Source organism: Mastomys coucha, unplaced genomic scaffold, assembly GCF_008632895.1.
Source record: "Mastomys coucha isolate ucsf_1 unplaced genomic scaffold, UCSF_Mcou_1 pScaffold5, whole genome shotgun sequence".
Lineage (NCBI taxonomy): Eukaryota > Metazoa > Chordata > Mammalia > Rodentia > Muridae > Mastomys > Mastomys coucha.
The window spans coordinates 102707278-102734785 of NW_022196911.1; the positions used below are offsets into that span (position 1 = coordinate 102707278).

General features: G+C 46.5%; 1 protein-coding gene across 4 annotated transcripts in view; it reads right to left on the reverse strand.

Annotated features, from left to right (window-relative positions):
* The window catches only part of Tex2 (testis expressed 2), a 115194-nt gene that overhangs the window by 36997 nt on the left and 50689 nt on the right, over positions 1-27508 (reverse strand). For all 4 annotated transcript variants that reach the window (XM_031350668.1, XM_031350665.1, XM_031350667.1 and 1 more), the window contains 3 exons: positions 11876-12076; positions 9611-9950; positions 6869-7116 (listed from right to left, as the gene is read on the reverse strand). In XM_031350668.1, coding sequence (XP_031206528.1) covers positions 6869-7116; positions 9611-9950; positions 11876-12076 — 789 coding nt within the window. The remainder of the gene's footprint in view (positions 1-6868; positions 7117-9610; positions 9951-11875; positions 12077-27508) is intronic.

Here is a 27508-nt window from a genome sequence, read left to right on the forward strand (position 1 = left end):
GGGATCACAAGCATGTACCATCACGTGATCTGGCTTTTTTATCTGAGAGTTGAATGCATGTCATCATGTTAGCAAGCCCTCACCTACTGAGCATTCACTCCAGGCCCCTTTACACTTGCCTTTTTCCTTTGTGTGTGAGTGTATGTGGTGTATGTATGCATGCACATACATATATGTGCAGATGTATGTACATATATGTGTATATGGAGTCCAGAGGTCAAAAATGGGAATTTTGATCTCTTTTCCACCTTATTAGTTTATAAAGTTTTATTTCTTATGGTGAGGGAGTGGGGTGGGTAAGTACACATGTGCAGTTTCTGACCAAAGTCTAAAAAGTGCACGAGATCCCTGGAGCTGAGATTTAGACCAGTGTGATCCGCGTGATGTGGGTGCTGGAACCTGACTGGGTCCTCTGCAAAGGCAGTGTGCACTTGTAACTGCTGAGCCCTCTCTAGTCTCAGACCATCTTCTTGGCAGTGTCTTCCAGAATCTGACCTTATTAAGTAAACTACGCTGTCTGGCCACTGAGCTGCAGGGATCTTCCTCTCCCTGCCTGCCTAGCTGGGGGGTTTCAGATGAATATCATCATTGCTGACTCTGCATGGGTGCTGCAGCATCCAGACTCAGATCCCCGTAAAGCAGACGTTCACTGAGTGGGTAGTCTCTCTATGCATCTACCTACTTCTTAATTCACCCAGTTATTTCCTTAATATTGAGTCATAAAACTCTTATATATATATTTATTTATTTGTATATTTATTTATTTATTTATTTATTATATCTAAGTTCACTGGAGCTGTCTTCAGATACTTCTTCTTCTCATTCCGGCCCCACTCCCTCGCTGTAGCTGTCTTCAGACACCCCAAAAGAGGGCATCAGATCTCATTGTGGATGGTTGTGAGCCACCATGTGGTTGCTGGGATTTGAACTCACGACCTTCGGAAGAGCAGCCAGCGCTCTTAACCGCTGAGCCATCTCTCCAGCCCCCTCTTTTATATATTTTGGGTATTAGACCAATATAAGAGAAATAATTTGCAAATGTTTTCTCCTACTCTATGGACTTTTTTTTTAAGATTTATTTTTATTATTTTCGTTTTTGTGCATCTATGTGTGTCTGTATAAGTGTGTGCCACATATGTGTGTGTGCCACACATGTGCGTGTGCCTAGGGATGCCAGAAGAGAATGGAGCTGAAATTACAGGTAGTTGTGATACATCATGTGGGTACTGGGAATCAAACCCAGGTCCTCTGGAAGAGCAGTGTATGCTCTTAACCACTGAACCATCTCTTCATCCCTGAATTTTTTAACTTGAAATTCTGCTTTTATTACATTTTGTTTATTTTTATTTAGTGTGTGGGAGTGGGTTTTCTCCACCAGATGGGTTCTGGGACTGAACTCTCGTCTTTGGGATTGGTAGCTGGCACCTCTACCCACTGCCATCTGGCTAGCCCTCTCTAGCCCTCTTTCAACATTCTCTCTATGGCACTTTTTATGGCACCAAAGGCTTGAATTTAGGTGGACTCAGCTTACTTTTTTTTTTCTTTAAAGATTTATTTTTATATGTAAGTACACTGTAGCTGTCTTCAGATGCACCAGAAGAGGGTGTGAGATCTCATTACGGATGGTTGTGAGCCACCATGTGGTTGCTGGGAATTGAACTCAGGACCTTCAGAAGAGCAGTCGGTGCTCTTAACCACTGAGCCATCTCTCCAGCCCCAGTTTACTCTTCTTTGGACGACTGCTTATGCTGTCTTTGTATGAGCTCTTACTTTTCTCTTTTTGCTTCCTTGTGCTCTTTGGGGCAGCCATGAACTCACATCCTATTGGTTTCCTGTGGGCTAGAGTTTCTGATGTGCATCCCATGCCCTGCTCAGGAGGTTCCCCTAACTCGGTCTAAGATTTACCTCTGTTATGTGGTTTACAGCTTAGCGTTTACCTTGAGGTCTGTGATCATAGGAACTAATTCTGCATGGAATGTGAGGCTTGGGTCACAGGAGCTAATTCTGCATGGAGCGTGAGGCTCAGGTTCAACATCCTTCTTCTGCATGGATAGTCAGTTGTTCCCACATCATTTATTAAAAAGACTATTCTTAGGCCAGCGAGATGACTCAATGGGGAAAGGTGCTTGCCACTGAGCCCAATGAGTATTGATTTGTTTGTGGCCCTGGCTGTCTTGGAGTGCACTCTGTAGACCAGACTGGCCTTGTACTCAGAGATCCACCTGCCTCTGCCTCCCCAGTGCTGGGACTAAAGGTGTGTGTCACCATGCCCCATTATGACCTGAGTGCAAGCCCCAGCACCCACACAGTGCAAAAAGAGAACTGTCTCCTGCTTCCATGGCATGGGCACAGGGGCATGCCCATGAGTACACACACATGAATACACACACTAAATACATGTAAAAAGGTTTTAAATGAAGAGTACTCTTTTCCTTACTGATTTTTCTTGGCATTCCTGTGCCCTTTAAATTTTTATTTTTGAATTGGACATATTGCTTCATTTTTTTTTTTTTTTTACTTATAATAAGCTTTTTTTCCATTTACAGTTTGAAGAGGAAAAAGGGCAGCCCTGGCAACCTCTGTCAGCTTCAGGGTTCCTGTTTTCTAACTGATTCTTGCACGTGCCATTCTTATGCCCAGAAACACAGGTGGCATTGTCCTGTAATCCAGCTCACAGATACTGGGTCAAAAATAGAATCCACAACCCCGAGTGACAGTGACAGCAGGGCTCCACCCCAGAGCAGCCTGCAGTGTCTCACATACTCTCAGTCCTCCCATGGAAAGAAAGTGAAGTACCCACACACCCTGAGTGCCACAGCCTCACACCTGGAGGATGGGCACACGCTGCTGCCCTGGCAGGCTTCTCTCTCAGCAGCCAACTCCAGGGCACGCAGAACCTATAACTTCCTGGCCTCAAATCTGGAGCATGTGTGCAGCCAACCTGCAGGCTGTCCCCTCCTGACACACCCAGAAACCAGAAGTAAGATTATCCTACTTGGAGACATTTTAAAAGAATTTTCTGAATTATGATTAACATCACCTAAAATCAGACATTAAACACCTAGAAACTGGTGATATTTTATAATTCAAATACAGCTTAATAGCTTCAAAGTTGTTTCTATACTGAATCTTCTGACCATGTTTTTAATTATTATGGGTAAGAACAACTGCCAGTGATGTTTTAAACTGTTTGACACAGCGGGGTAGTCTGTATTCACTAATTAGATGCTGGGTATTTTTAATGTTAGTTCAGAGCCCGAGAGTGAGAGACTTAACACTGGCCTATTCACCTCAGCTAACCCTGAACACAACTTAAAGGCAGATGAATGTGTGGCGTGGTCAGAATACTGGGGAGCCTACCTCAGGGGCAGAAATGCTTTTACTATGGTCTGTAAAAGGGAGAAGGAAGGTGAGATGGCAGGAAGTGGGAGTAAGGAGAACGAAGTGTCCCAAGCCCCTTCTATGAAAGCGGGGACCTGTGAACCTGGGGAACATAACGGAGCAAGCTAAGGGCATGTCAAAGCTCTTCTGCGTCTCTGGCCTCCTTTTGGACTCACATTGGAGGTAATATGGGCTTTAGGAAATGTTCTATCTTTGGCACAAGGCATGAACACTGACAACCTCCAAAAGGTCCATCTTTGGTGAGGTCAGAGAAACAGGCACCGCTGGATCTTCCTGTAGGAATGAACATTGGTGCAACTATCAGGCACGGAGCTTAGCAGTCTCTAACCAAAGCACATGTGCATTCACCTTCTGACCTAGTAATCCTGCTTCCAAGACTTCAGCACTGATGACACCCCAACAACACGAAAGCACGCTCACATGTGATTCATCCTGGCACTGCCAGAAGTTGCAAAATATTGGGGAAACCTTAAACTATAGAACATCCACACATTGAAGTCTCTGCATCTGTTTAAAAAGATGAGAGTGAGTTCTATGAATGAACATGGAGTAATTTCCAGAAAGCATTTGTGAATGGCCAAGAAATGCTCAAAGAACATCCATAGTACACTAAACTCTGAGTAAAATAGAAGAGCAAATGATGCACACAGACAGCATATCAGAGGCTCAGGGCACTTGCTGGGCTGGAAGTAGGTGAGGGCAGCAGAGACATTGAGGAAAACAAGCATTTTCTGATTTTTGGAACCATGTTAGTAGTTCATAGGTAGGGACCATTTGCTCAAATCACAAAAGTAATCTGAAGTTTGCACAGCATCAGTTCTGCTGGCTTATAAATCAGCAGTACAGAGCACGGGGGCAGAGCTCACTTTCTACCTAGCATGCTTCCCCTTGGGAAGGGCAAAGCTCATGCCCTTCTGCTTGACCAGACGTGGGAGGTTCCCTACTGTCCTGATGGAGGGCACCAGTACCCCTGTGCTCCATCTATCCCTAGGGATGCTAGCCTGAAGGAAGAACTGAGGCCTCCAGCTTTCAGTGCTGGCTCCCCTTCACTCAACAAGCATCCATCTGCCCTCCAAGAAAGGGCACTTCCCCTTGGCAGTGTCTTGGTTAGAGTTTCATTGCTGTGAAGAGACACCATGACCAAGGCAACTCTTACAAGGACAACATTTAACTGGGGCTGGCTTACAGGTTCAGAGGTTCAGTTCATTATCATCATGGTGGAAGCATGGCAGCATCCAGGTAGACCTGGTACTAGAGGAGCTGAGAGTTCTACATCCTGGTTCCCAGGCAGCAGGTGACTGTGAGCCACACTTTGCATAGCTTGAGCACAGGAGACTTCAAAGCCCGCCTCCACAGTAACACCCTTCTTCCAAAAAGGCCACACCTCTTAATAGTGCCACTCCCCATAGGCCAAGCATTCAAACACATGAGTCTGAGAGGGCCATACCTACTCAACCCACCACAGCAGTGGACCAGCTTCCTGCCTCCAGTGCAACTTCCCCAAGTGACCCTGTACAGAGCAGCCAGAAGTCGCTATCTGCTACCCCTGATGAAATTACAAATTTGTGAGGAAAATAAAGTGACTATTATTTGAAGCAACCACCTTGGGGGTTGTTCCACAGTGATAGATGACTAAAACCTACACCCCACAACTAAACCAGGGGAGAGCCAGAATATGGCCCTACATGCTTCAGACAGGCCAAGCATATTTTAGGAGTCCTGAACTCATGCACTTTGTTCAAATGCTGTCAAGGTCAATGACATGTACACAAGCCTAAGCAAGTCTGGCTCCAAATACTATAGGTTTGGGTGTTTATTGGTTTTGGTTTTTTGAAATAAGGTTTGTCTGTACAGCCTTAGCTGTTCTGGAACTTAGCTCTGTAGACCAGGCTGGCTTTGAACTTAGAGATCTTCCTGCCGCTGCCTCCTGAATGCTGGGATTGAAAGCAAGCGCCACCACCCCCAGGCTGGTTTTTGTTCTTTTGTTTTGTTTTGTTTTTTGTTTTTGTTTTTGTTTTTTCGAGACAGGGTTTCTCTGTGTAGCCCTGGCTGAACTGGAACTTACTCTGTAGACCAGGCTGTCCTTGAACTCAGAAATCTGCCTGCCTCTGCCTCCCAAGTGCTGGGTGTTTTTGTTTTTTTAAAGACAAAATCTCACTGTATAGCCCAGGATGGCAATCCTCCTGCCTCAGCCTCTTGAGTGTTAGGATTACAATAGTGTGGCACCATGCACAGCTTTTTGAATGTGAGGAAGCCATTCAGAAGGATTTTTACCAGGCTCTCTGTGTCATGCAGAGCTCTCCCTCTGATCTTCTTGGGTCTGATGAGACCCAGACAACTGATGTCCTGGGATAAAGGAAATGTGGGGAGGAAGGAGATGATCCAGGCAAACTGGGCACTTCTTGAGGAGCTGACAGAACCTGCTCTAGCCTAGAGGGAAGTCTGCTTCCACCAGAGGCACAAGGTTGGTCACCAAGCTAACAAGGTCATATATGGGTCAGGTCAGTGGTCACCTCCACACCGAGGAGAATCGACAGTGCAGGGAAAGCACAGGGCAGCCAAAGGCACGAGGGAAGACACCACATGTTCCTCATTAGAGGCAGAAATCTGGTAAGCAAGAGGTCAAACATGACTGACTCTCCATGGGAAGGCAGCGACTATGCCTCCAAACGGTGGGGTACATGGAAGGCCTGTGCTAGAGGCCTCTGGACTGGATCTCATGACAAATCTTCAAAGCCAAGGACGGCTGAGGTGTAGGCCAGTGACTGGGACCTTCCTACCTACAGCCCGTTGCTCAGATGCAAACACGAGGCAACATCCTGCTTCCCTCTCTCACACCCACATCTGTCCATCACAAAGTCAGTTCCTCTCCCAGCTACCCACTATCACTGGAGTCTTGGCCCACCCGCCACCACTTCCCACCTACTCCTTCCTTCCTGCAGCCTTTCTGCAGAGTCACTTATGCTTCAGCCTTCCAACAATGGCTCTCCCTATTCAAACCCTTGTAGGCCCTCCTGTCTCCCTCAGAACACGTCTGAAGAGGCCCCTCTGAGCCTCCACATCTGCTGCCTCCCCCTCTTGCCCTTGCTTTTGCCCACCTTTGAATATCCCAACTGATTCCTGCTGTGGAACCTTTGTAGACAGTGGGGTCGCCCTTCTGGAATGTTCTCCTACCATGGATCTCTGCGGTTCACTAATTACCTCCTCAAAGAGCCCCAGATTACACACATAGTAGGAGCCTTCCTCAATTGCCTTTACCCAGCTTCAATTCTTCCTGCTGCCCAATGCCAGCTTTGTGCCATCCCCTGAACATGAGTTCTGAGAGAACACATGACTTTCCGTGCCTAGCTCACCATCATGTCTTCAAATCCTGAAACAGGGAGGACCTGGCATGAATCCCTCACACACAAAGAGGAATTTAAGAAGAACAGAAAAGCCCCGGGCTTTTTTTTTTTTTTTTTTTTACCTTCTTCCCAGCTATGGGACTGCCTTCTGCACTCTGCACAGGGCTCCTGTGGGGGCTTCGGTCGTCCTGGGGCACACACCTGCCCATGTACACACTGTAGTCTAGAAGCATCTTCTGGCGCACGCTGCCCACCAGTTCCTTCTGCTTTGGCTGGGACATCATTTCCTCCACGCTGCCTTTGCTGCTGCTGCGGCTGTGGGTCAGGTGCCCCGAGGGACTGCTGTGTCTGCTGTGGGCAGGCAGAAGCCCTGGGTAAGAAATGGTAGCTATTAATGCAAATGATAAAACTAAATGCCCGTGGTTAAATGGGAAAGCAGCTAAAATGCTAACAAATGATTTAAAAAGCTTTACCCTGAAAATACCTTCTGCTCTAATGATAGGTGACTTTGAGAATGGTTTTTATTCTTTTCCAAGGTAATTCGGAATGGGGTTAGTGCAGTATTTTTCTTTGCTCCCAGTGATCTTTTAGCAAAACACAAAGCACAGCACCACCGTATGCTCCAGTCAGGGTGGAGCTGCAAATGCTCACAGGGTAAGGGAAGATGGGCTGGAAGACAACAAATGTTCATCCACAGCTCAGGGCACCACAAAGACGCCATCTTTCATTCAATGGAGTGGTCCTCAAGCACCTCCTATGGACCTGTTCCCTGCTAACCAGGGGAACAAGCTGAATCCTTGCCCTTGAAGTAAGCCACACAGGAAGAGAAGTCCCAGTTACATGTAACAGGCATGGCCAAGAGCTGCTGACCCCGCACTGACAGCCCACCAGGGACACCTGTGCTATCTGTTGAGGAAAGAGTGGCCATTTTCTTTTCGCTGGCAGAAGAATGATCCAGATAGAGAACAGAATATCAAGAAGCAAGTTTCAGGGGATTCCCAGGAGGAAGACACACAGAGGGACAGGAAGTCTGGGTGGAGAGAAAGGTGACGGCCTGACCCCTAAGTGCCTCAAGTGTGACCCAGATTCAGTTTATCCTGATGCAATAGTGTTAGTTTTAAGCATGGAGGTACCTGACACTCAGGTTTACTGTGAGACAAGGGAACCTGACCATTGATGGCACCTGCTTCCAGCTGTCGGACCTGGAGCTCTCCCCTGGTCACACAGACACTTAGAAGAGCTACTTTAACTGAGTGGCTTAGCTAGGTCAGGTCCAGGACTGACTACCTGAGGTTTTACCCAGAAGTCAAACTTTTTATAATCCATCATTCTCAAACCACTTCAAGGTTTAACATTATTTTTAAATGTCAGGACAATGTAAAACCGCTCCCTCCCTCCCCCATTTTTTTTAATAGAAAAAGTTTAGTAGAAAGTGCAGCATACAAGGTGGGCAGTGGTGGTGCATGCCTTTAATCCCAGCACTTAGGAGGCAGAGGCAGGCAGTTTCTGAGTTCGGGGCCAGTCTGGTCTACATAGTGAGTTCCAGGACAGCTAGGGCTACACAGAGAAACCCTGTCTCGAAAAACCAAAAAACCAAAAAACCAAAAAAAAAACCAAAAAAAAAAACAAAAAAAAAAGAAGAAGAAGAAAGAAAATATAGTGCAATCTAAAAATAAACTCCAGAGTTTAATTAATAAATAAACAACAATTTTAAAAGATAGAGCCAAGAGCACCCCTCCCCCACAGTTCAGGGTGAGAATCTGACTCTGATGGGCATGGCCCCTGTTCCCTGCCCATGGGGCAGCTTCTTTGCTTAGGGAGGGGCAGAGCATAGGAACTGTCACCACTCTGTGGCTCTCACGGGTGGCCCTTGGTAACATCAGGCTAGAACTGTGCCAGGGTGCTCATGGCTTCCCAGCTCTCACCAGGTTCTGCTTGTCCTGCAGCCACTTCTGACTGTAGACAGAAATGGAGCACTAAAGATTTGGAATCTCCACCCTTAGCTGGGCCTCCTAAGCTGGAACCTGCACAGCAAGTTGCCGGAGAAACCTGTGTTTTGTCTCTAAGCGGCAGCATCCCTGAGAGGACAAGCCTGAGTCAACCAGCAAGACTTCTCTCATGCGGTGTTGACAGAGGTACCTGGTCCTGGAGGTTCATCACCAATGTCACATTCACAGCTGATGACAGCTGGGCACTCATTGTTCAGGCCGCTTTGAAATACAGTACAGTCTTCCCCGATGTTCTAAGTTCCATTTCTACTCACAGTGTTTTAAGGTAGCCCTGGCTAATCAAGGTATTGCTACGAGTATATGAATGGAGGCTTGCTTGATTTCAGTGTGAAGTAGGTACCAGGGTCTACCACAGTCCCAGCTCTTACCACTGACTTCATTGTACCCTAAGTACAAGTCATTAAAAATAACCAGATACAGCTGGGCATGGTAACACATGCTTTTAATGCCAGCACTCAGGTGCATACCCAGGCTGACTTTGAACTCACAGAGATACACCTGCCACTATCGCTGTCCGGAGATTAAAGGTACGTGCCACCATACTCTGCTCTAACTACCATCTTCAGACTATGGTCTCCTGGAGCTGCTTTTATGAGAGTGCCCAGAAGGACAGAATCCCAGGGCGTCACCACAGGCTAACCACATATACCTGCAAATGGGCCATCACAGGGAAAATGACTTCAAACTAGGGTGGGGGGGATGTGGTTACTCTAAAAGGCACACACACTTGAGGTTGCAGAGAGTAATGACCTAAAGGCAGACTTCCTGTCCGCCCGTCCGCTGGCAGGCTTGCCACTCTCTTAGTCCTCCCACAAGCCCTTTAAACAGGTGCACGCTTAGCACAAATCCTATTACCTGATCTACTTCCAGAGACACCAGCCGGCTTTTTGAGGTCTGACTTCAGCCTAGATGCCAAGATGAACCGCCTGAACCACTCCTCTTTTTCTCGGCCAGTTCTCCCAAACAGATATAGAATCGGGTCTCGCTGGCTAGACTTTGTCCCCTCTTGAGGCTGGGGTGGCTTCTTAAGGTCTTCACTCGCCAGCTCTTTCTCTGGAGGCGGCTTCTCCTCAGTAGTTTCCTTATCAGTCTGCGCCTTAGACATAAAGTCCTCTTGCCGGCCAAGCTCAATACAAATGGGGTATTTTTTATTCCAGATTCGCTTTCGAGCCAAGCTTTTAGGTACAAGATAAATCTATGGAAAAAGGCAGATGACAATTTACATTCTAAAGCGAGTCAACCTTGTGTATCAATATTACACATATCAGAAAGGTCAGCCTGGGGCTGGTGAGATGGCTCAGTGGGTAAGAGCACCCACCACCTGCTCTTCCAAAGGTCGTGAGTTCAAATCCCAGCAACCCACCCCCCACCCCCCGTAATAAAATCTGATGCCCTCTTCTGGTGCATCTGAAGAGAGCTATAGTGTACTTATTTATAATAATAAATAAAATCTTTAAAAAAAAAAAAAGAAGAAAAAAAAGAAAGGTCAGCCTGTTGGGGCCTTTGACTAAAATGATGGAAGTTAAATAACTAACCATCTGTCTATAATCTGACTGTAGAACACAGAATAAATTTTAGAGATGACTAGTTATTCCTCAAAATTCCTAAGTGTACATATTTAAGAGCTATGAATATCTTTCATTCTTAGGCAGCAATAACAGAGTAGTAATGTTTAAGTGGTTACCATCAAACAGGCTTGGATAACAACTGAGTTAGTGACCCTAGGTGAAGCTTAAGCTGGGGAAAAGCATCTCTCAGTCTAGACAGAAAGTGCAGGTCAGTGCTGGAATCAACTCAAGGATGAATCTACATAGCAGCTGCTTTCCATACTGCCATCACTGGGAAGGGTTTGAAAGTCACAAGAGCTATGAGATTAGAGACCCATGTATGAAGGTTTGTGTATGCTCGGCCCAGGGAGTGGCACTGTTGGGAGGTATGGCCCTGTTGGAGTAGGTGTGTCACTGTGGGTGTAGGCTATAAGACCCTCATCCTAGCTGTCTGGAAGTCAGTATTTTGCCAGCAGCCTTCAGATGAAGATACAGAACTCTCAGCTCCTCCTGCACCATGCCTGCCTGGATGTCACCATGTTGCATCTTGATGATAATGGACTGATCCTCTGAACTTGGAAGCCAGCCCCAATTAAATTTTGTCCTTATAAGAGCTGCTTTGGTTATGGTGTCTGTTCACAGCAGTAAAATCCTAAGACACCATGTCTGTGTGGAATAACAATTTATATTTCCACTAAAATACAGATGATATTTTATCAAAATGTGCTGCCATGTGCACACTTTTTACCTTTTACAGAGCATTATCAATACCTAGTAACATATACACAGCATTTACACTGAAAATCCAGTTTCTTTTTCTTTCTTTCCTTCTCATTCTTTCCTTTCTTTCTTCTTTCTTTCTTTCTTTCTTTCTTTCTTTCTTTCTTTCTTTCTTTTTTTTTTTTTGGAGAAAGGGGGTAATGTGTAGAGGGGGCAGGATGAAACCGTTCTTACTATGTAGTCCGGAACAGCCTGGCCTCAGACTAACTATGAAGTCCTGGCTGACCTTGAAACCATGGTGGTGCTCCTGCTTTGGCCTCCTGAGATTACAGATGCATGCCAGCACGCCTGGCATTGGTGCTGGGGGATGGAACTAGTGGCTTGGTGAATGCCATACATTCACCAACTGGGCTGCACCCCCAGTTCATAACCAGCTCTGAGTACAAAGAACCCTTCCTTGCTCCTGGAGTGTGGTCCACGGAGCTGCAGCATGAGCTCCACCTTGGAAACTCAAAGAAATCCAGGCTCAGCCAGTCAGTGGTGGCACACATCTTTAGTCTCATCACTCAGGAGGCAGAGGCAGGCGGATCTCTGTGACTTTGAGTCCAGCCTGGTCTTCAGAGTAAGTTCCAGGACAGCCAGGATTACACAGGGAAACCTTGTCTGGGGTTGGGAGGGGAATCCAAGCTCTTAGGCCCCACTCGAAAGTTGCCCAGCGGTTGTTTCCTTGAGAGATGCTGCCCTAAGGTCTACTGCTCCTTAAACAGCACCATGGGGCGGAGTACAGTATGGCAACCAAAGACAAATGCTTTCCATTCATTCAGGCTCTGCTTCCAAAATGGCCCAGACTCACCTTGCTGTCTGAGAGGTCGTAGATTTTCTGGCTGATGTAGGTGACCTCTGGCTTTGTCTCATTGTAGCTTGCCCTCCTGGATATGTTTTTGTTAGGCTTTGAAAGTCTTAAGGTTCCACCCTCGAGCCGGACAAAGACTGAGTGTGTCAAAGTAGCATGGTAAGTTTCTGGATCATAGTTGTAAATCTCATTCATCCATCCCTGGTGGAGAAAAGCCTCTATTAGTAAGAGTGAACAGTGGGACAATGGTGAGAACCCTGGGTATCAGGGCTGAAGGTCACAATGGACTGTGTTAGCGTCCTCATGCTGAGTGCTGAGGAGTCACTTGGTATGGTTTTGATAACCCAAATTTGGGGAGTCAGTGGTAATGTCCACTATCCCAAAATAGGATTCTTTTTTTAAAGACTTATTTATTTATTTTATGTATATGAGTACGCTTGCAGCTGTACAGATTGTTGTGAGCCATCATATGGTTGCTGAGAATTGAACTCAGGATCTCTGCTCACTCCAGTCCAAAGATTCATTTATTATTATATCTAAGTATACTGTAGCTGTCTTCAGATATACCAGAAAAAGGCGTCAGATCTCATTATGGATGGTTGTGGTTGCTGGGATTTGAACTCAGGACCTTCCAAAGAGCAGTCAGTGCTCTTAGCAGCTGAGCCATCTCTCCAGCCCTGATTCTTTTCTTAAAGCTGACAAGCAAAAGGAGAAATTCAAAAGTCTTATGCATTCTACAGAGCAAGGCTCTCTGCCATATCTCCCTTGGAAATGAGTATTGAGCTAGTCTGGCCTTTCCTGGTCGTTAGAAGGTTTCTTATGTAGACCAGGCTAGTCTAGAACTTGTGCTCTTCCTGCCCCACAGCCTGAGTGCTGTGGTTACTGGTGTGTGTCACCATGCCTGGCTCCTGGCCTGGGGTTGTTGATTTATTTGTTTATTGCGTGTGTGCTGAATGTTACATTCGGGCTGCAGTATGCCTGTGGAGGCCAGAAGACAAACTGCAGGGGAAGGCAGGGCTCCTTTTACCATGTGGACTCAGGAGGGAACTTGAGTGTCCAGCAGCTTGGCAGCAAGCTCCCACCAAGCCATTTACCGACACCAGTCTTGCTTTCTAAGTTAGCCAAGCTTCGGCTGACTGCAGCCCATTTTGCAAACAACCCACAGACCATATTAATTCGTGTTACCATTCATCCCAGACTCAGAAAACTTACTGGTCCATTTCAATGAGATGGTAACACGTACTTCATGGAAATCTTACAGTGAAAAGTAGATGAGTAACAATTACATGCAGCAAATAAAGAAACAAGTACAATGAACACATCTCAGTTATTATAGTAATTTAAATGAGTACAGTGTGAGCCAAGAACTGACCCATCCTCAAATTGGTGCAAATATATTCATACAGTGGCTTGGTTTTTGTTTTGTTTTGAAGTTTTAAGACTTATTTTGAATGTTCTGCCTACATTCATCTGCCTGCATGTCTGTCTGTCTATCTATCTCTCCATGTCTATCTATCTATCATCTATCTATCTATCTATCTGTACCATGTGCATGCCTGGTGCCCAAGGAGGTCAGAAAAGGGAGTCAAATCTCCTGGAATGGAGTTAAGAATGGCTGCGCACCACCATGAAGATGGCGGGAACCAAGCCTGGGTCCTCTTAAAGAATGGTAAATGTTCTTAACTGCCAAGCCATCTCTCCAGCCTTAATTTGTGTTACTTTCACTCTGTAGACCAGGCTGGCCTTGAACTCAGAAATCTGCCTGCCTCTGCCTCTGCCTCCCAAGTGCTGGGATTAAAGGCGTGCACCACCTCCGCCCGGCTGTGTTACTTTCATATGTGTCTACCTGTGTAAGTATGTGCACATGTATGTGTGTGCTTCCAGGAACCAGAAAAGGGCATCAGATCCCTAATCTGGGGTCACAGGAAGTTGTGAGGTGTGTGGATTTATGTTGGGAACTGAACTCTGCTCCTCTGGCAGACAGCAACTGCTCCTCACCACTAAGCCACTTCCCCAGGCCCCCTTTTTTTGGAGACAGGGTCTTACTATGTTGCTCAGAGCTAACCTTGAACCTTTGAGCCTTCTAGCCTTGGCCTCCTGAGTAGTGGCAATTACAGGCTTGTCACCAGGCCCAGTCCTATACATGGGCCTCAAAGATAAAATTTACACATGCTGACGTACACAAACAGAACACAGAAGGCATAATATAATCAAATACATCATATATACACATGAAAACAATGAAACCCTTCATTTTGTATGCTAATATATGCTAACAAAACAACACAGCAGCAAACAGACTGTACTAACGTACTAATGTACTAATGTGATCAGTATCACCACTTAACACTTTGCCTGCCACAAGGCATTTTCTCAGCCTTGGTGAATCACTGAGACCTCTTAGACTCCATAAGGAATGTTAAATGGCTCACTTTGTAACGGGCAGGCAAGTACTTGAAACACCTACAATGAGGAATGCCATTTCTATGGTAAATATTTGAGTCTCTCACCAGTGTTGACCTGACCTCTGAGAATGAGGACTCCTCAGAACCCCTTTAATTTGTCCATCCACTGTCATGATGTGTACCAAATCTACATGCTAAGGAAAATGCTAGGATCAATTACAAAGGTTTTTCTTTAAAGTTTAAGGCTTTTTTTTTTAATGTATATGAGTGTCATGCCTGCATGCGTGTGTGTACTTGCATGTCTGGTGCCTAGGGAAGTGAAAAAGTGGCACAGAAAATGGTTGTGACCTCTTATGTGAGTTCTGGGAACCAAACCGGGTCCTTTGCAAAAACAAGTGCTCTTAGCCACTGAGCCATCTCTCCAGCCCCAGGAGTTGACATGAAGAGTTTAAGGGATCTAGGAACTGGAGATGTCTCAGCACTAGACAACTTGTCTAGCATGCACGAGGCGCTGGGCTCGACCCCAGCACCTAAGAAAAAAGTATGAACTAAAAAAGAGAAAAGGGTAAATTCTTGACTAACAAGTCCCCACCCCACCAAAGAGTGGAGAACTGGGTCTTTATCCCATCAGCCCACTCGAATATGAATAAGAGACACCACCAGAGAAAGGCAGCTCAGTACAAGGCTCCAAACACATCCGTCTGTGTGTAGAGTGAGCCTTATGAAGCACTTACTACTACTTACTACTTGTTCTGCACATGAGCTGGGAGGAATCCATCCTCCCTCTGAGTTACTGACCATGAGCAGCATGCATTCGCCCAGTTACTGGGTGAGCAGTGCTCATGGGAAGGGCCATGGTCTAGCATCTGAAAATGAACTAGCGACGATCCATCCAAGAGGCATAGGCAGCCTCCAGCTTGGAAGGACGGAAGCAGACCAGCTGACAGAGCATCAGCTGGGGTGGAAATAACTGTGCCAAGTGTAAAGCATTCTCAAATGGCACTGTTTGGGTCTATGATGAGAGCACAGCTCAGCCGACACAGCCTGTGGTGTACAATCGGAAGCCTCTCCCTCCTATCTCATCTATCTGGCTGCCATGGTTTACCATAGACCCTTGAAAAGACTGAGCCTTCCATGAACATCAATCTTAGGAGAACCAGAGGGAAGGTGGATGCTGCTGACTAAGGCTACACCTGAATGTCAAGGCTTCACGTGGTCTACTACTGATTTGTCATCCCAGAGAATTTTTAGCCCTGGCTGTCCTAGAACTTGCTCTGTAGACCAGGCTGGCCTCAAATTCACAGAGACCCACCCACCTCTTCCTCCCAGGTACTGGGATTAAAGGTATGTGCCACCACTGCCAGGCATATTTAAGAATTTATTTGTTCTTAAGAACTATTAAACCAAAGGGTGTTTTGAAGAATTTATTTCAACTAAGTTCTCAACTTCAGCCATAATGTGGTATTTCAGTGTAATCTTCGGGTTTGTGTATGTGTGAGTAGGTTTGTCTGTGTCCAGAGTTGAGACCGGGTCAGGTTATATAGTCTTATAAATATGGGAAGCTGCTAGCTGCCTGCTCTATCAATCCCAGCCCTTTTCTCCTACACAGGGTCTTTCCCCGACCCTGGGGCCAGGCTAGCAGCCACACTTTGCAGCTCTCAGTCAGGGACTCAGGCCCTCATTACAGGAGTCTGTGTCCCTCTCTCTTCTCTTCAGTGTCTTGAGTGTCTGGTGACAGTCTTTTTCCAGCCCTAGCAGTAATTTGAACCTTTCTCAAAAGCTTCTCTGTTTGAACACAAACTTCTACTACGGCTCTCAATGAAGTCTGTCACATGCTGGATTTCTTATCTCATTAAACATTTTCTAATTTCCCTTCCACAAGCTATTTATAAGTATGTTTTGCTGGGCGGTGGCGGCGCATGCCTTTAATCCCAGCACTTGGGAGGCAGAGGCAGGTGGATTTCTGAGTTCAAAGCCAGCTTGGTCTACAGAGTGAGTTCCAGGACAGCCAGGGCTATACAGAGAAACCCTGTCTCAAAAAGAAGAAGTATGTTTCATTTTCAAAATTTTGAGAATTTTTAAGATATCTCCCTGTTACTGACTGCCAGGACAGAAAACATTCCCTCTACAGTTTCTCTCTTTTTTTTGACCAGGCTGGCCTCAAACTCAGAAATCCGCCTACCTCTGCTGCCTCCCAAGTGCTGGGATTAAAGGCGTGCGCCACCACCGCCCAGCTACAGTTTCTCTTTTGTTAATGAGCCAAAATGTGTTCATTTCTTGCACTTGAAGTACTTCTGATGACACCACTGGCCTGAGATCCCTTGCTCAGTCCTAGCCACTGTACAGCGGGGTTTCCCCTTTCCACTCCTAGTTGTTTGTTGGCACTGACCATAATTAGGCTGACTTGGTGCTGAGCACAATGGCCTCCACCACCCTGAGACATGCAGGCTCACCACAACTGGATGCAAACACAACGAAGACTCGGAGCTCAAGGCCATGACAGCTTCACGAACTCCATGTGCTAAGGCATTGTGAATGAGAGTGGCCTCCAACATGTCTTCTAAAGCAGAATTAACGTTCACTACAGCGCCAGCAGCAATGCCTTGCCTGGCCATGGCTGTGGGTTACAGGTGACACTAAGTCTGGGACACGAGAGTCTTCACCTCCTCCCAACTCAGCAGGGAGAAAAGTAATTTCTTTCTTTTCTTTTTTTTCTGAGGGTAAGAGTTAAAACAAGGTTTCTCTGTGTAGCCCTGGCTGTCCTAAAACTCAACTCTGTAGACCAAACTGGCTTTGAACTCAGAGCTCCTCCTGCTTCTGCCTCAGGAGTGCTGGGATTAAAGGTGTATAAACTCCTGTTAGATTTCACATGCCAGGATTGTGGCAGGTTTCTTCTTTCGTTTAGTGTTTTGAGAGTTATTATGTACACCAGTCTAGCCTCCACCTCTCCAGCATTTACTGATCTGCACTGTCAAGTTCCGAGGTTAGACACACGCTGCTGTGCTCAGCTAATCAACGACAGTTCTATGTGGCTTCAGAAACAGCCCCACAGCAGTCACTGGGTAAGGCTTCTCCAAATGTACCCCTCTCTTTAAATGCACACGCATCTGTGGGGAAACTTCTATCAAGTTTTTAGCTTATTTCTTTGCTTTTCAGATTGGAAAATAAGACACCACACCAAAGGCATGAGATCTGGTTGAGCATGGTCTCTGTGCCCTCTAAGGACCTGCAGATCAGTTCTCTTCCTAGATCAATTCCTGTGTAATATGGTAAACAAAGTTCCTGGTAAACAAAGCCACCCTTCCCCATAATCCTTCCTGGAGCTGGGTGGCCACAGAGCTGGAGCTCAGCCCAGGAGCTCAGCCCAGGAGCCCCAGGAGCTCAGCCCAGGAGCTCAGCCCAGGAGCCCAGCCCAGGAGCCCCAGGAGCAGGCCCCTCCCCGGCTGTGGCTCCACTCAGCAGGAACAAAGTTCAGGATGAGTAAGCAGTTAGCCTCTGCTGACAGCACTGACAGATACAGGTCATACTCCATGTTCTCGACAAATACCAGGGCAACCTGATTCAGAGGAATGTAAGGAAAGGAGTTTGAGGCCTAACTACACAGATCAAAACCATAAAACCTTACTACTCTAGTGGCAGAGGCAAGGAGCCCAGGCCATGACTTCCCTGGGTATGGCCTGCTCCAATGTCTGTCCAGTCTGGCCAGCGTCCCTCCCACCCTCATCTCCCCAGATGCCCAGCGGCGATGGTCTGTCTCCTCATTTTTCCTCCCCTTGCATCTTCCAATCTCCCCCTTCCTGAAATGCCATGTTCCTTTAATTCTGCTCAACAGATCTAGCCAAGGCTAAAGTCCACGGCTTCCCAACAACAAACACACACCACCAGGATCAAGACTCAGATGGCATGCGCACTGTGGACAACCATTGTTAGCTCTAGAAGAACCTACGTGCTCATATCTGATTCCATGTAAGACTGCGGATAAAATGCTCTGGCCACCCACGGTGTCAGCAAGACTTCCAAAGTCTGGCGGCTCAGGTTCCAGCCCAGCCTCTAACACCTACCAGCGACAAAGTGGGTGCTGCTCAGCCCTCAGACCCCCACTTTTCTATTCTGCAAAGAGGCTCACCTAACTACCTACTTTCCTCATCCAAACTCATACTCTATGTATAAACCACATTTCTCCATGCTGACAGAACTCGGGGAGCATACCTCATACAGTAAGAATGAGCTGTCTTAAGCACAGTTTGAAAATACTAATGAATACTCACAGCAGCACCTGGTCCCTAGGCTCTTATCGTGCCCCAGAACTTCATGTGTACCACGTGGCTTACCTTCCTACAACCACATTCGAAACAAAGCTCAAAACAGGTTGAACGAACCTGCCTCTTGACGGAGACTGGTACAGCTGGGACCTGGCCTCAGATCTAGCTGACTGAGGTGTGGCCTCCAACCATGACCCCATAGTCTGGGCAGTGCCTTTGCTTCAGGCCAAAGCAAAGCTGTCCCCATCTCTGTTCTAGACCTGTTTTGATTGCTTTACTAAACTGCCAACTCCACACAGCAGGAAGAAAAAGGCACATCTCAGTACCAGCAATGTCTCTTGACCTCGCATATGAATGAAGCCTGACTCCAAAAACAGCTACAGGGTTAAGTGAAATCCTTAGAACTCACTGAGCTGAACAGGCTGCCCAACCCCAACCCCCAGCCCATAAATCTCCTGCACTACTGGAGACCCACAAAGGAACAAGCTCAACAATTACTTGCAAGGAGGAGACTCCGCCACTGTCCTCAAGGAAAGGAATCAAAGTAAAAGTGCATAAAACTGCAGAGTAAGAAAATAAGAATCCTGGAACAACAGGAACTGCTCCTGAGCCATATTACATAGGAACCCGGGGGCAGACAAGCCTGGAGCTCAGACCAAGATGCTGGCCCGAATCAACTCAGTCTGACCCCCAAGTCTGCCTCTGAGACACCACAATACTTCAAACCAAGTCTCCCTTGCAAAAGGTAGTTTCCACGCACAAACCTAATTACCTTTTCCTACCCTGAGCTGACCCAAATTCTCCCAGTACTTGACTGACACCCTGGGTTAGGCTGCATGTGAAGTCTCTAGACTTAGTTTTTTTTTTCTTTCTTTCTTTTTTTTTTTTTTCCGAGGTAGGGTTTCTCTGTGTAGTCCTGGCTGTCCTGGAACTCACGGTTTCTCTGTGTAGTCCTGGCTGTCCTGGAACTCACTCTGTAGACCAGGCTGGCCTTGAACTCAGAAATCCTCCTGCCTCTGCCTCCCAAGTGCTGGGATTAAAGGCGTGCGCCACCACTGCCCAGCCGAAGTCTCTAGACTTGAGCAGTCAGATACACAGCGCTCAGAATGGCACAGCCCCTCATGCTGTCCCCTCCCCACTGCCCCCTGTGCACCCATTCTAACATTCTTAACTCTAAACATAGTGGGTGAGGTATTTCTCCAGCTTCCTTTTGTTGTAGGCATGGGAGTAGGCAGGCACAAAGAGCACCGCACAGGTGGTGTGGCACTCCAAGTGCCTCCTGTCATCATTCCACACACACCACTGAGATGCCACACAAGCCTTGCTTCTTTCTGAACCTGGAACTGCTTAAATGGAGACTGCACGTGCCGCTGGAACAATGACCAGTCGCAGGCGGCAGCTGTCTGGCCTGCAGTCTGGACCTGAAAGTTTAGAAAAGGTCAGGGGCTTCTCTTCAATTCTCTGCTGGACTCAGAAGCCATGTCTGGCTGGGAGTACAAACCACAATCTATAAAGAGGCCCATTTAATCCTGGGAAAGATTAAAAGCTACAATTAACCTTTTGCAAAATAATAAAGTCTGGAGGAGCTCCGATTGTGCTCAGCTCCAATCACAGTGCAGGGAGAAGTTCAAGGCCAGTGCTCTGTGCTCAGCTGGATGCTGGGCTGGCCCCAGGAAGCGATGAGAGTCCAGCGGTGTGGTGCCTGAGCTGACAGCAGTAACACTACAGCATGTTTTTACCCTGGGCTGCCCTGGCAACGGCAACTGCCTGTCACTCAGATCCCTGCTCATCCCTTCATCTATCAAAAAAGAAGCCCCAGAGAAAAGCGGCTGAAGCCAGGGCTGAGGCCTCTGCTGCTGACACTCATCTCTGAAATGTACGCACAAGTGGCTGAACTTGGTTTGCCTACCAATGCCACACAAACAGGACTCTGTACTTACCTGAGTTTAGCATCTTTTAATACACTGACACTTGGGAGCCAGTCACCTAATAAAGGACCACCAAAGATCCCATGGTTGGAGAACACGGAACAGCTTTGGCACAAATTTGACTTTACCCAAGGAAAGGCAAAGCTAACCTGCAGCTGGCCAGCCAGCATTTAAAACGCGTGCTACCCAAGACACTCCAGAGAGTGAGGAAGGGCCAGCAGCTGCAGCGGTCCACATCCCCCCTGACTGCTTCAAGGTCACCTTCACAGCCTGCCCCTGGGGTCGCAGCTAAGCCACACACTGTGGGACATGGCCTTACTGAGCCTTTTATCCTTCGCAGGAACATCTCCCCAGCTCAGGCAAGTTTTTAATTGTGATGCCCTGGCAGAGTGTAATAGTGTAGAAGATAAGAAACTCTAAAATTAGGCAAACAAATCAAATGATCTCAGATGAAGCACTGAGATAATCATGGCCCCTATTTATATTCATACATAATAAACATCAGGTCATATAACTTCAACACTGGCTTGTTAATAACAGACCAGCAAACAAGTGAGAAAGCAGCTCCAGGCTTTCCAGACTGCAGGTCCTATCAGTCAAGAAATTTCCAAATACCCATCAGCCCTGTTTACCTTTACCTACAGATCACAGGATATACAGGAGAAGCTGAACAAGAGAGGACAAAATTAGCCTTTTTGCCAATTTTTACTATATTGTCATGATATCTTTTAAGCTTTTAATTTTGCCTTTATTATGTTTATATATATAATAAACATCAGATCATATCGTGTGTGTGTGTGTGTGTGTGTGTGTGTGTGTGTGTGTGTGTGTACAGAGAGTGTGTGCAGGTACTCACAGAGGCTAGAAAAGTATGTCAGATCTTTTGGAGTTATAGGTGATTGTTGGAGGTCCAATGTGGGAACTGAACTCAGGACCTCTGGAAGAGCAGGAAGAGTTTTTAACCCCCAAGCCATTCTCCAGTCCTCAGCTTTGAGTTTTTGAGACCATCTTGGCTTCTAGCTCAACATCTTTCCCCTCAGTCTGCCACGTGCTGGCATCACCATGTCTGGCTCCAAAATTACTCTTGGAGTTTGTTGTTATGATTTGATTTTTGTTTTTAAGACAGGGTCTAATATAGCCCAGGCTGGCCTTGAACGCCTGGTTTTCCGGCCTCATTAGTGTTGGGATTACAGGCATGAACCATTGTTCATGGCTCAAAATTATTCTTTTATATATCAAAACCCAAGCCTATATTTTAGGGAACCTAATTATTAAAATGAACTGTCCTTTTTATTATATGTAACTCTCCCAAAGAAAGGTTTTCCAAAAGTCCTCTTCATTAATCTCTGTAAAGGCATCAATGTAATTTTAGCCAAGCTAAAGTGTCTAAGCTTTCCCTCTAGAAGTGACATCCTACTGCTCTGTGTTGGTAATTTATGTCAGATAAGAACTTGCTCATACATATATCTCAGAACTGCATCTGAGTCACACTCCAGCATAAATCCAAGAACCTTACGGAATCTTGAGGAAGCTCTTCATTATAAACAAGTGGGAGAGTTGGCACACAAGAGTGGAGCTGAATGAAATGTGCTCCTGGCCCAGTGACAGGGCAGCTCAGAGGAGGAGGGCCATCTTGTTTGGTTAGAAATGCTCAGTAGCCACCCTAAGGGCTAACGACAAGCCTCAGACTTCCAGCCCAGGACATCTAGCTGGCCACTCCAGAGCATATGCAAAAGAGGGGATCTGCACTGTGACGTTCTTGGAGCCCGTGGCACACAGGAAGCTGCCTTGAGCTACCCTACCCAGCCCACCAGGTCTCGTCTGGTAATGGCTCCTGCCTTCATGCTTATGCATGCGTCACTCACTGGGCTGGGTGCCCAAGGCTCCTGCTCCTACCGGCTGCTTCTCATTTCCCTGATTCCCACATTTTTAAAATAAGCATGCTCTGGTCCCAGGAGTTCTGTAGCCTTAGTGACAACTCATGGGTCCCAGAGAGGCACAGGAATGCTTGTGCTCCAGTCAGTATGACTGATGACCAGTTAGGATAGGAGTCAATGGTGGTGTACAGTGGCCCTAGACAGCCACCATTTGTAGTCTTTGACAATAGCTACTACTTGGCTATAAATTGGCCTTTTGGATTGGTGACTCCATACTCATTGAAACAGGATCATGCTCTCTGTGTGTCTAAGCATGTTTATTTATTGAGTATACATATATATATGTATGTGGAGAACCAGATACACACATGGAAGTCAGAAGACAACTTGCAGGGGCTGGTTCCCCCCTCTGCCATGTGGACTGCAAGTTGTCAGGCTTGGCAGCACACGATCTTATAAGCTCACCCAGCTCACGGGCCCTTCAGCACCTTGCTTGAATACAAATGTCAACGGTGTATATTTGACTCAAAATTTACCCAGAGAAAGCACAGAACATCTTTCCTTTGCTCTCCCTTCTCAAAGTGAAACCACAGAGAAGGGATACTGGTGTGTTCCTTAAACCGTTCACAGGGCCAATACTGGCGCTACACGCTGTCCCGCAAAGGTTCTGCCTATTTCCTGACTCACGTCCTGCTGTCAGACAACCTCCATGACCCAGAAGCTTATTAACATGCTTTATTCCAATAGTCTGTTTATTCTTTGTTGAGACAGAGTTTCCCAAGGTAGCCCAAGCTGGCCTTGAACTTGTGTTCTCATGCCTCAGGCCCTCAAGTACTAAAATAGTCTTAAGCAACCCAGCTCCAGTTCAGCTGGTTCATGGTTCCCAGGTGCAGGTGGCTTATAGCTGTGTCCAACCTACAACCCCGAGGGCCAATGCGCCCCAGGATGGCTGTGAGTGTGGCTCAAACACGTTTGTGATCACAAAGTCCTTTTGCAATGTCAAGAGGTTGCCCATCCTTGGCTGTCAGGGGACTGACATCTGTGTTAGAGATCTTAGTGCCAGGTATTATGACCTACAGGGAGGTTTGGAGAGTGTTGTAAGTTTTCATACTCGTATACAAGATTCACATCCCTTCATTCTTTACAGAAGCTAATTAGTATCACACACTTAGAAAAGAACACGAATCAGCTAATCACAGCTCAAATCTAACTATCCAAACGTAGATGTTTCTACTCACCAGACACAGGTTCACAGACATCTTAGTCTGTTTCGGTTACTATCAGCAAAATATTCAATCTTCGAAATCTATTTATTCATTCTATTGTTTGCTATTGGTGGTATTGGAGGTTCGGATCTAGGACCCGCTGGCATACAGGGTCTTTTTCTCACTAAGTTATCAAGATTGACCTCAAATTCACTTTGTGGCCCAGGTAGGCCTTGAAACTGAGTCCTCTAACCTTAGCCTAAGCAGCGGGATCCCAGGTCAGCTGCACCAGGGCAGAAGTAAAGTCCAAGATCACGTCACACCTCTTCAGCTTCCAGGGCAGGAAAGGGTGTGCTGCCCCACCCAAGAGGAAGAGAGAAAGGGCTTGATAGGCTCATGAAGAAGAAAGACGCCTGCTTGAGACACAAAAGGGGCAGAGTATCTGCTGGCTTTAGAGCAACCTGCTCTTCTGATAATAGAAGCTACATTCATCTTATCATGAGGATGGAGCTCTCATGATCCAATCACCTTTTCCTCTCTCTGAGACAAGGTCCTGCTATTTGTCTAGGCTGGCCTAGAACTCTCTATGGAGCCCAGGTTGGCCTTGAACTTCCTAACTCTCTGCCTTTCGAGTGATTAGAGTTACAGGTATGAACAGGACCCCCTGAATTCTAAACTGGCCTTTATGTATTTAGAATGATCTTTAGCCCTGGCTGTTCTGAAACTTGCTCTATAGACCAGGCTAGCCTAGAACTCAGATATCCACTTGCCTACACTTCCCTAGGGCTTCAAGTGCTAGGATTACAGGCACGTGCCACAACCACACCCAGCTTCTAATTATCTCAACACAGTTACACTGAAAATTCCATTTCAATCTGCATTTCAGTGGGAGCAAACCACCATCAAACCATGGCAACAGGCCTGCTTTATAAAGAAACCAGTGTCTGGCTCCTGTATCACATCACAGCCATAGAGCTGGAAGCAGAAGAGGACTTGGGCTTAGCTGGCTGCTGTAGGCCTTTGGGACCAGCATTGCCGCTTACAGCCTGGCCCTACCCACTTCTAGCACAAGTCCTGTTTCTTGTGCTCTGCTGTGTGATCACACACTCCCACCACGATGGACAACAAACTAGCAAACCAGTCACTTCCTCTCCATGATGGACAACATCCCACAACTGTGAACCCAAACAAATCCTTCCTCCCTTTGGTTGCTTCTGTCACATAGTCAGTCTCAGGAACAGAAAAAGGAATGAATACTGATCCACTGGCTAAAACTCTTACTCATTCATGGACCCAAGCATTCATCCAACAATTATTTATCACATGTCTACCACTGAGGTACTGAGGGTACAAGGATGAGCTGATGAACCCAACTTATGCCTTCATGAAGAACACAGAACACAGTAGAGGCCAGACAATCAGTATGTGATTACAGCTAGGATGTCCAATCAGGTGAGACGGAAGCTGCTGGGCCAAGGCCTTTTCATTTTAGAGGCCTGTGTAAATCAACTCACCCAGCAGAGTATGGAAGATTGCAAGATGTCACTTGTGGGTCTAGACATCTAAGCAGGCATGCTTTTCCTTTCTGCCAAAACACTGCAGGAAAGAGCTCCACCTACACACAAGGGCTTGGCAGACTGCTCTCTCAGAAAAACCAAGATCCCAAATTGTTTGCATTTGTTTCAATAAACATCAAACTCTTCTAACCAATAGCAATGTTCCTTCTCTATGCTTAAGTTTTAAAAGATTTCTTTGTTGTATTTATTATGTGTATAGGTATTTTGTCTGCACACACCCTAGTGACCTCAGAGGACAGAAGAGAACAATGGATCCCCTGGGACTAGAGTTGCCTTGGGGTCTGGGAACAGAACCCAGGTCCTCTGCAGGAGCACCCACTACTGAGCCACTTCTCTAGCTCCTGGTGTCCCCTTTCTAAACATCATTGCCACCAAGGTGGAAGCCCAAGGAAAGAGGCAGGGAAGGCAGAGAACACATACTCACAGTGTCCCTGTCATCCTGTCACCAGCCATGACACCCCATGTGCCTCAGCAGTTTGCCAGGAAGACAGCCTTTACCACATAAACCCCTGGACTTTGGGCTAGAACCATGAGCCAAGATACCACCTTTGCTTTGTTTTGTTGAGACGGGGTCTCAGAATGCAGCCCAGGCTGTCCTCAGACTTAATAAGCATCCTGCCTCTGCCTCACAGATGCTGAAATTACAAGTGGGTGTCACTAAATCTGGCACTCTTTTCTAAATTACCTAGTCTGTGGTATTACATCATTAGCAACAGAACACAGGCTAAAACACCACCAGACCGTACCGCCATGGACGAGGAACAGACTCTGGGCCTCCCCCTTCACGAGCACATATCCGATTGAACAGGGCTGTGATACAGTTCAAATGAGACAATATTCCCACACCTAGCACCCTGCCTTTACTGTTCCACTCACTGGATTAAGCAAGCCAACTGTAGTGACATTTAAATAGCACTGTAATGTCACACCCTCTGGGTAGTTGGTAAACTGCCAACCTACAGTTGACTAGATCAACACTCAGGTTGTCTGTATCGAAGTTAAAATCTTCCCAGGACAAACATCTCTGTCAGTCAGTAGCTCAGGGACTGACAGAAGCACCTTTTTTTTTTTTTATTTTTTATTTTTGGCTAAAGTTAGCACTAGGCTACTTAGAGCGTGTAAATCAGGTGGTCACAGCATCACCCTTTCAAAAGTGCAGCCACCTTGCATGAGTCACTTTTGCTCTGCTCCACATATTCATGTCACATCCTCAGGAGCCAACACCAGCTTCCCTTCAAAAAAAGAAACAGTCTCACAGCAAACTGTGTGGGGAAGCGCAAAGAGGTCAGACTGTAACACACGACTGCATAGATGACGACTGTAACACACGACTGCATAGATGACGACTGTAACACACGACTGCATAGATGATGACTGTAACACACGACTGCATAGATGACAACTGTAACACACGACTGCATAGATGACGACTGTAACACACGACTGCATAGGTGACGACTGTAACACACGACTGCATAGATGACAACTGTAACACACGACTGCATAGATGACGACTGTAACACACGACTGCATAGATGACTGTAACACACGACTGCATAGGTGACGACTGTAACACACGACTGCATAGATGACGACTGTAACACACGACTGCATAGATGAGGACTGTAACACATGACTGCATAGATGATGAAGAGTGGCTGAGTCTGTGTTTGTGACACAGACACTCCAGACCAGAACAGAGCCAGATGACACACCCAGCATGGGTTTGACAAGGATTTTTTTTCTTTGAGTTTCCCATGTTTTTCTTGGGGATAAGGACGGAAGGTTAAAGAGACTAGAAAACAACGGAGCCTTGGAGAGAGCTCTCTACCCACTGCAGATATAGCTTTCCTTTCTTGTTTTTTGTTTTTTATTTTTTTATTATTCAATAAAGAGAGATCATGTTGTCATTTTCAGAGTATTATTTAGATAGAAGGGAGGGGAAAAATCTAGAAATGTAACAGAGAACAAATAAGCTTGTAACTTGAAGAAAGCTAAAGGTTATGATCAATAATGTTCAAAACTACTCCAAGAAAACAGAATCCATCTTGAACACCTGTAAGGGCAGCAAGGGCTCTCTTAGAGGAAGTCTAGGTGTGCGCTTTTTCTGCAGAGATGTGCCACAGGAAGAGCAGGGGAGGAGCCAAGGGAGGGGGAGTGTCACACTGGGCTCAAAAAACGTGGGATGAAGAGAGGCCTTGCCTCCTCATGTATAAAACTGAAAATATTTAGTGCCAACAGGGGATTCTATATATCTATGTATACAAATAACTCAGAAACTATATCAATGAAATTATACTTTTAGAGTTTAAATTTTGCCGGGCGGTGGTGGTGCACGCCTTTAATCCCAGCACTTGGGAGGCAGAGGCAGGCGGATTT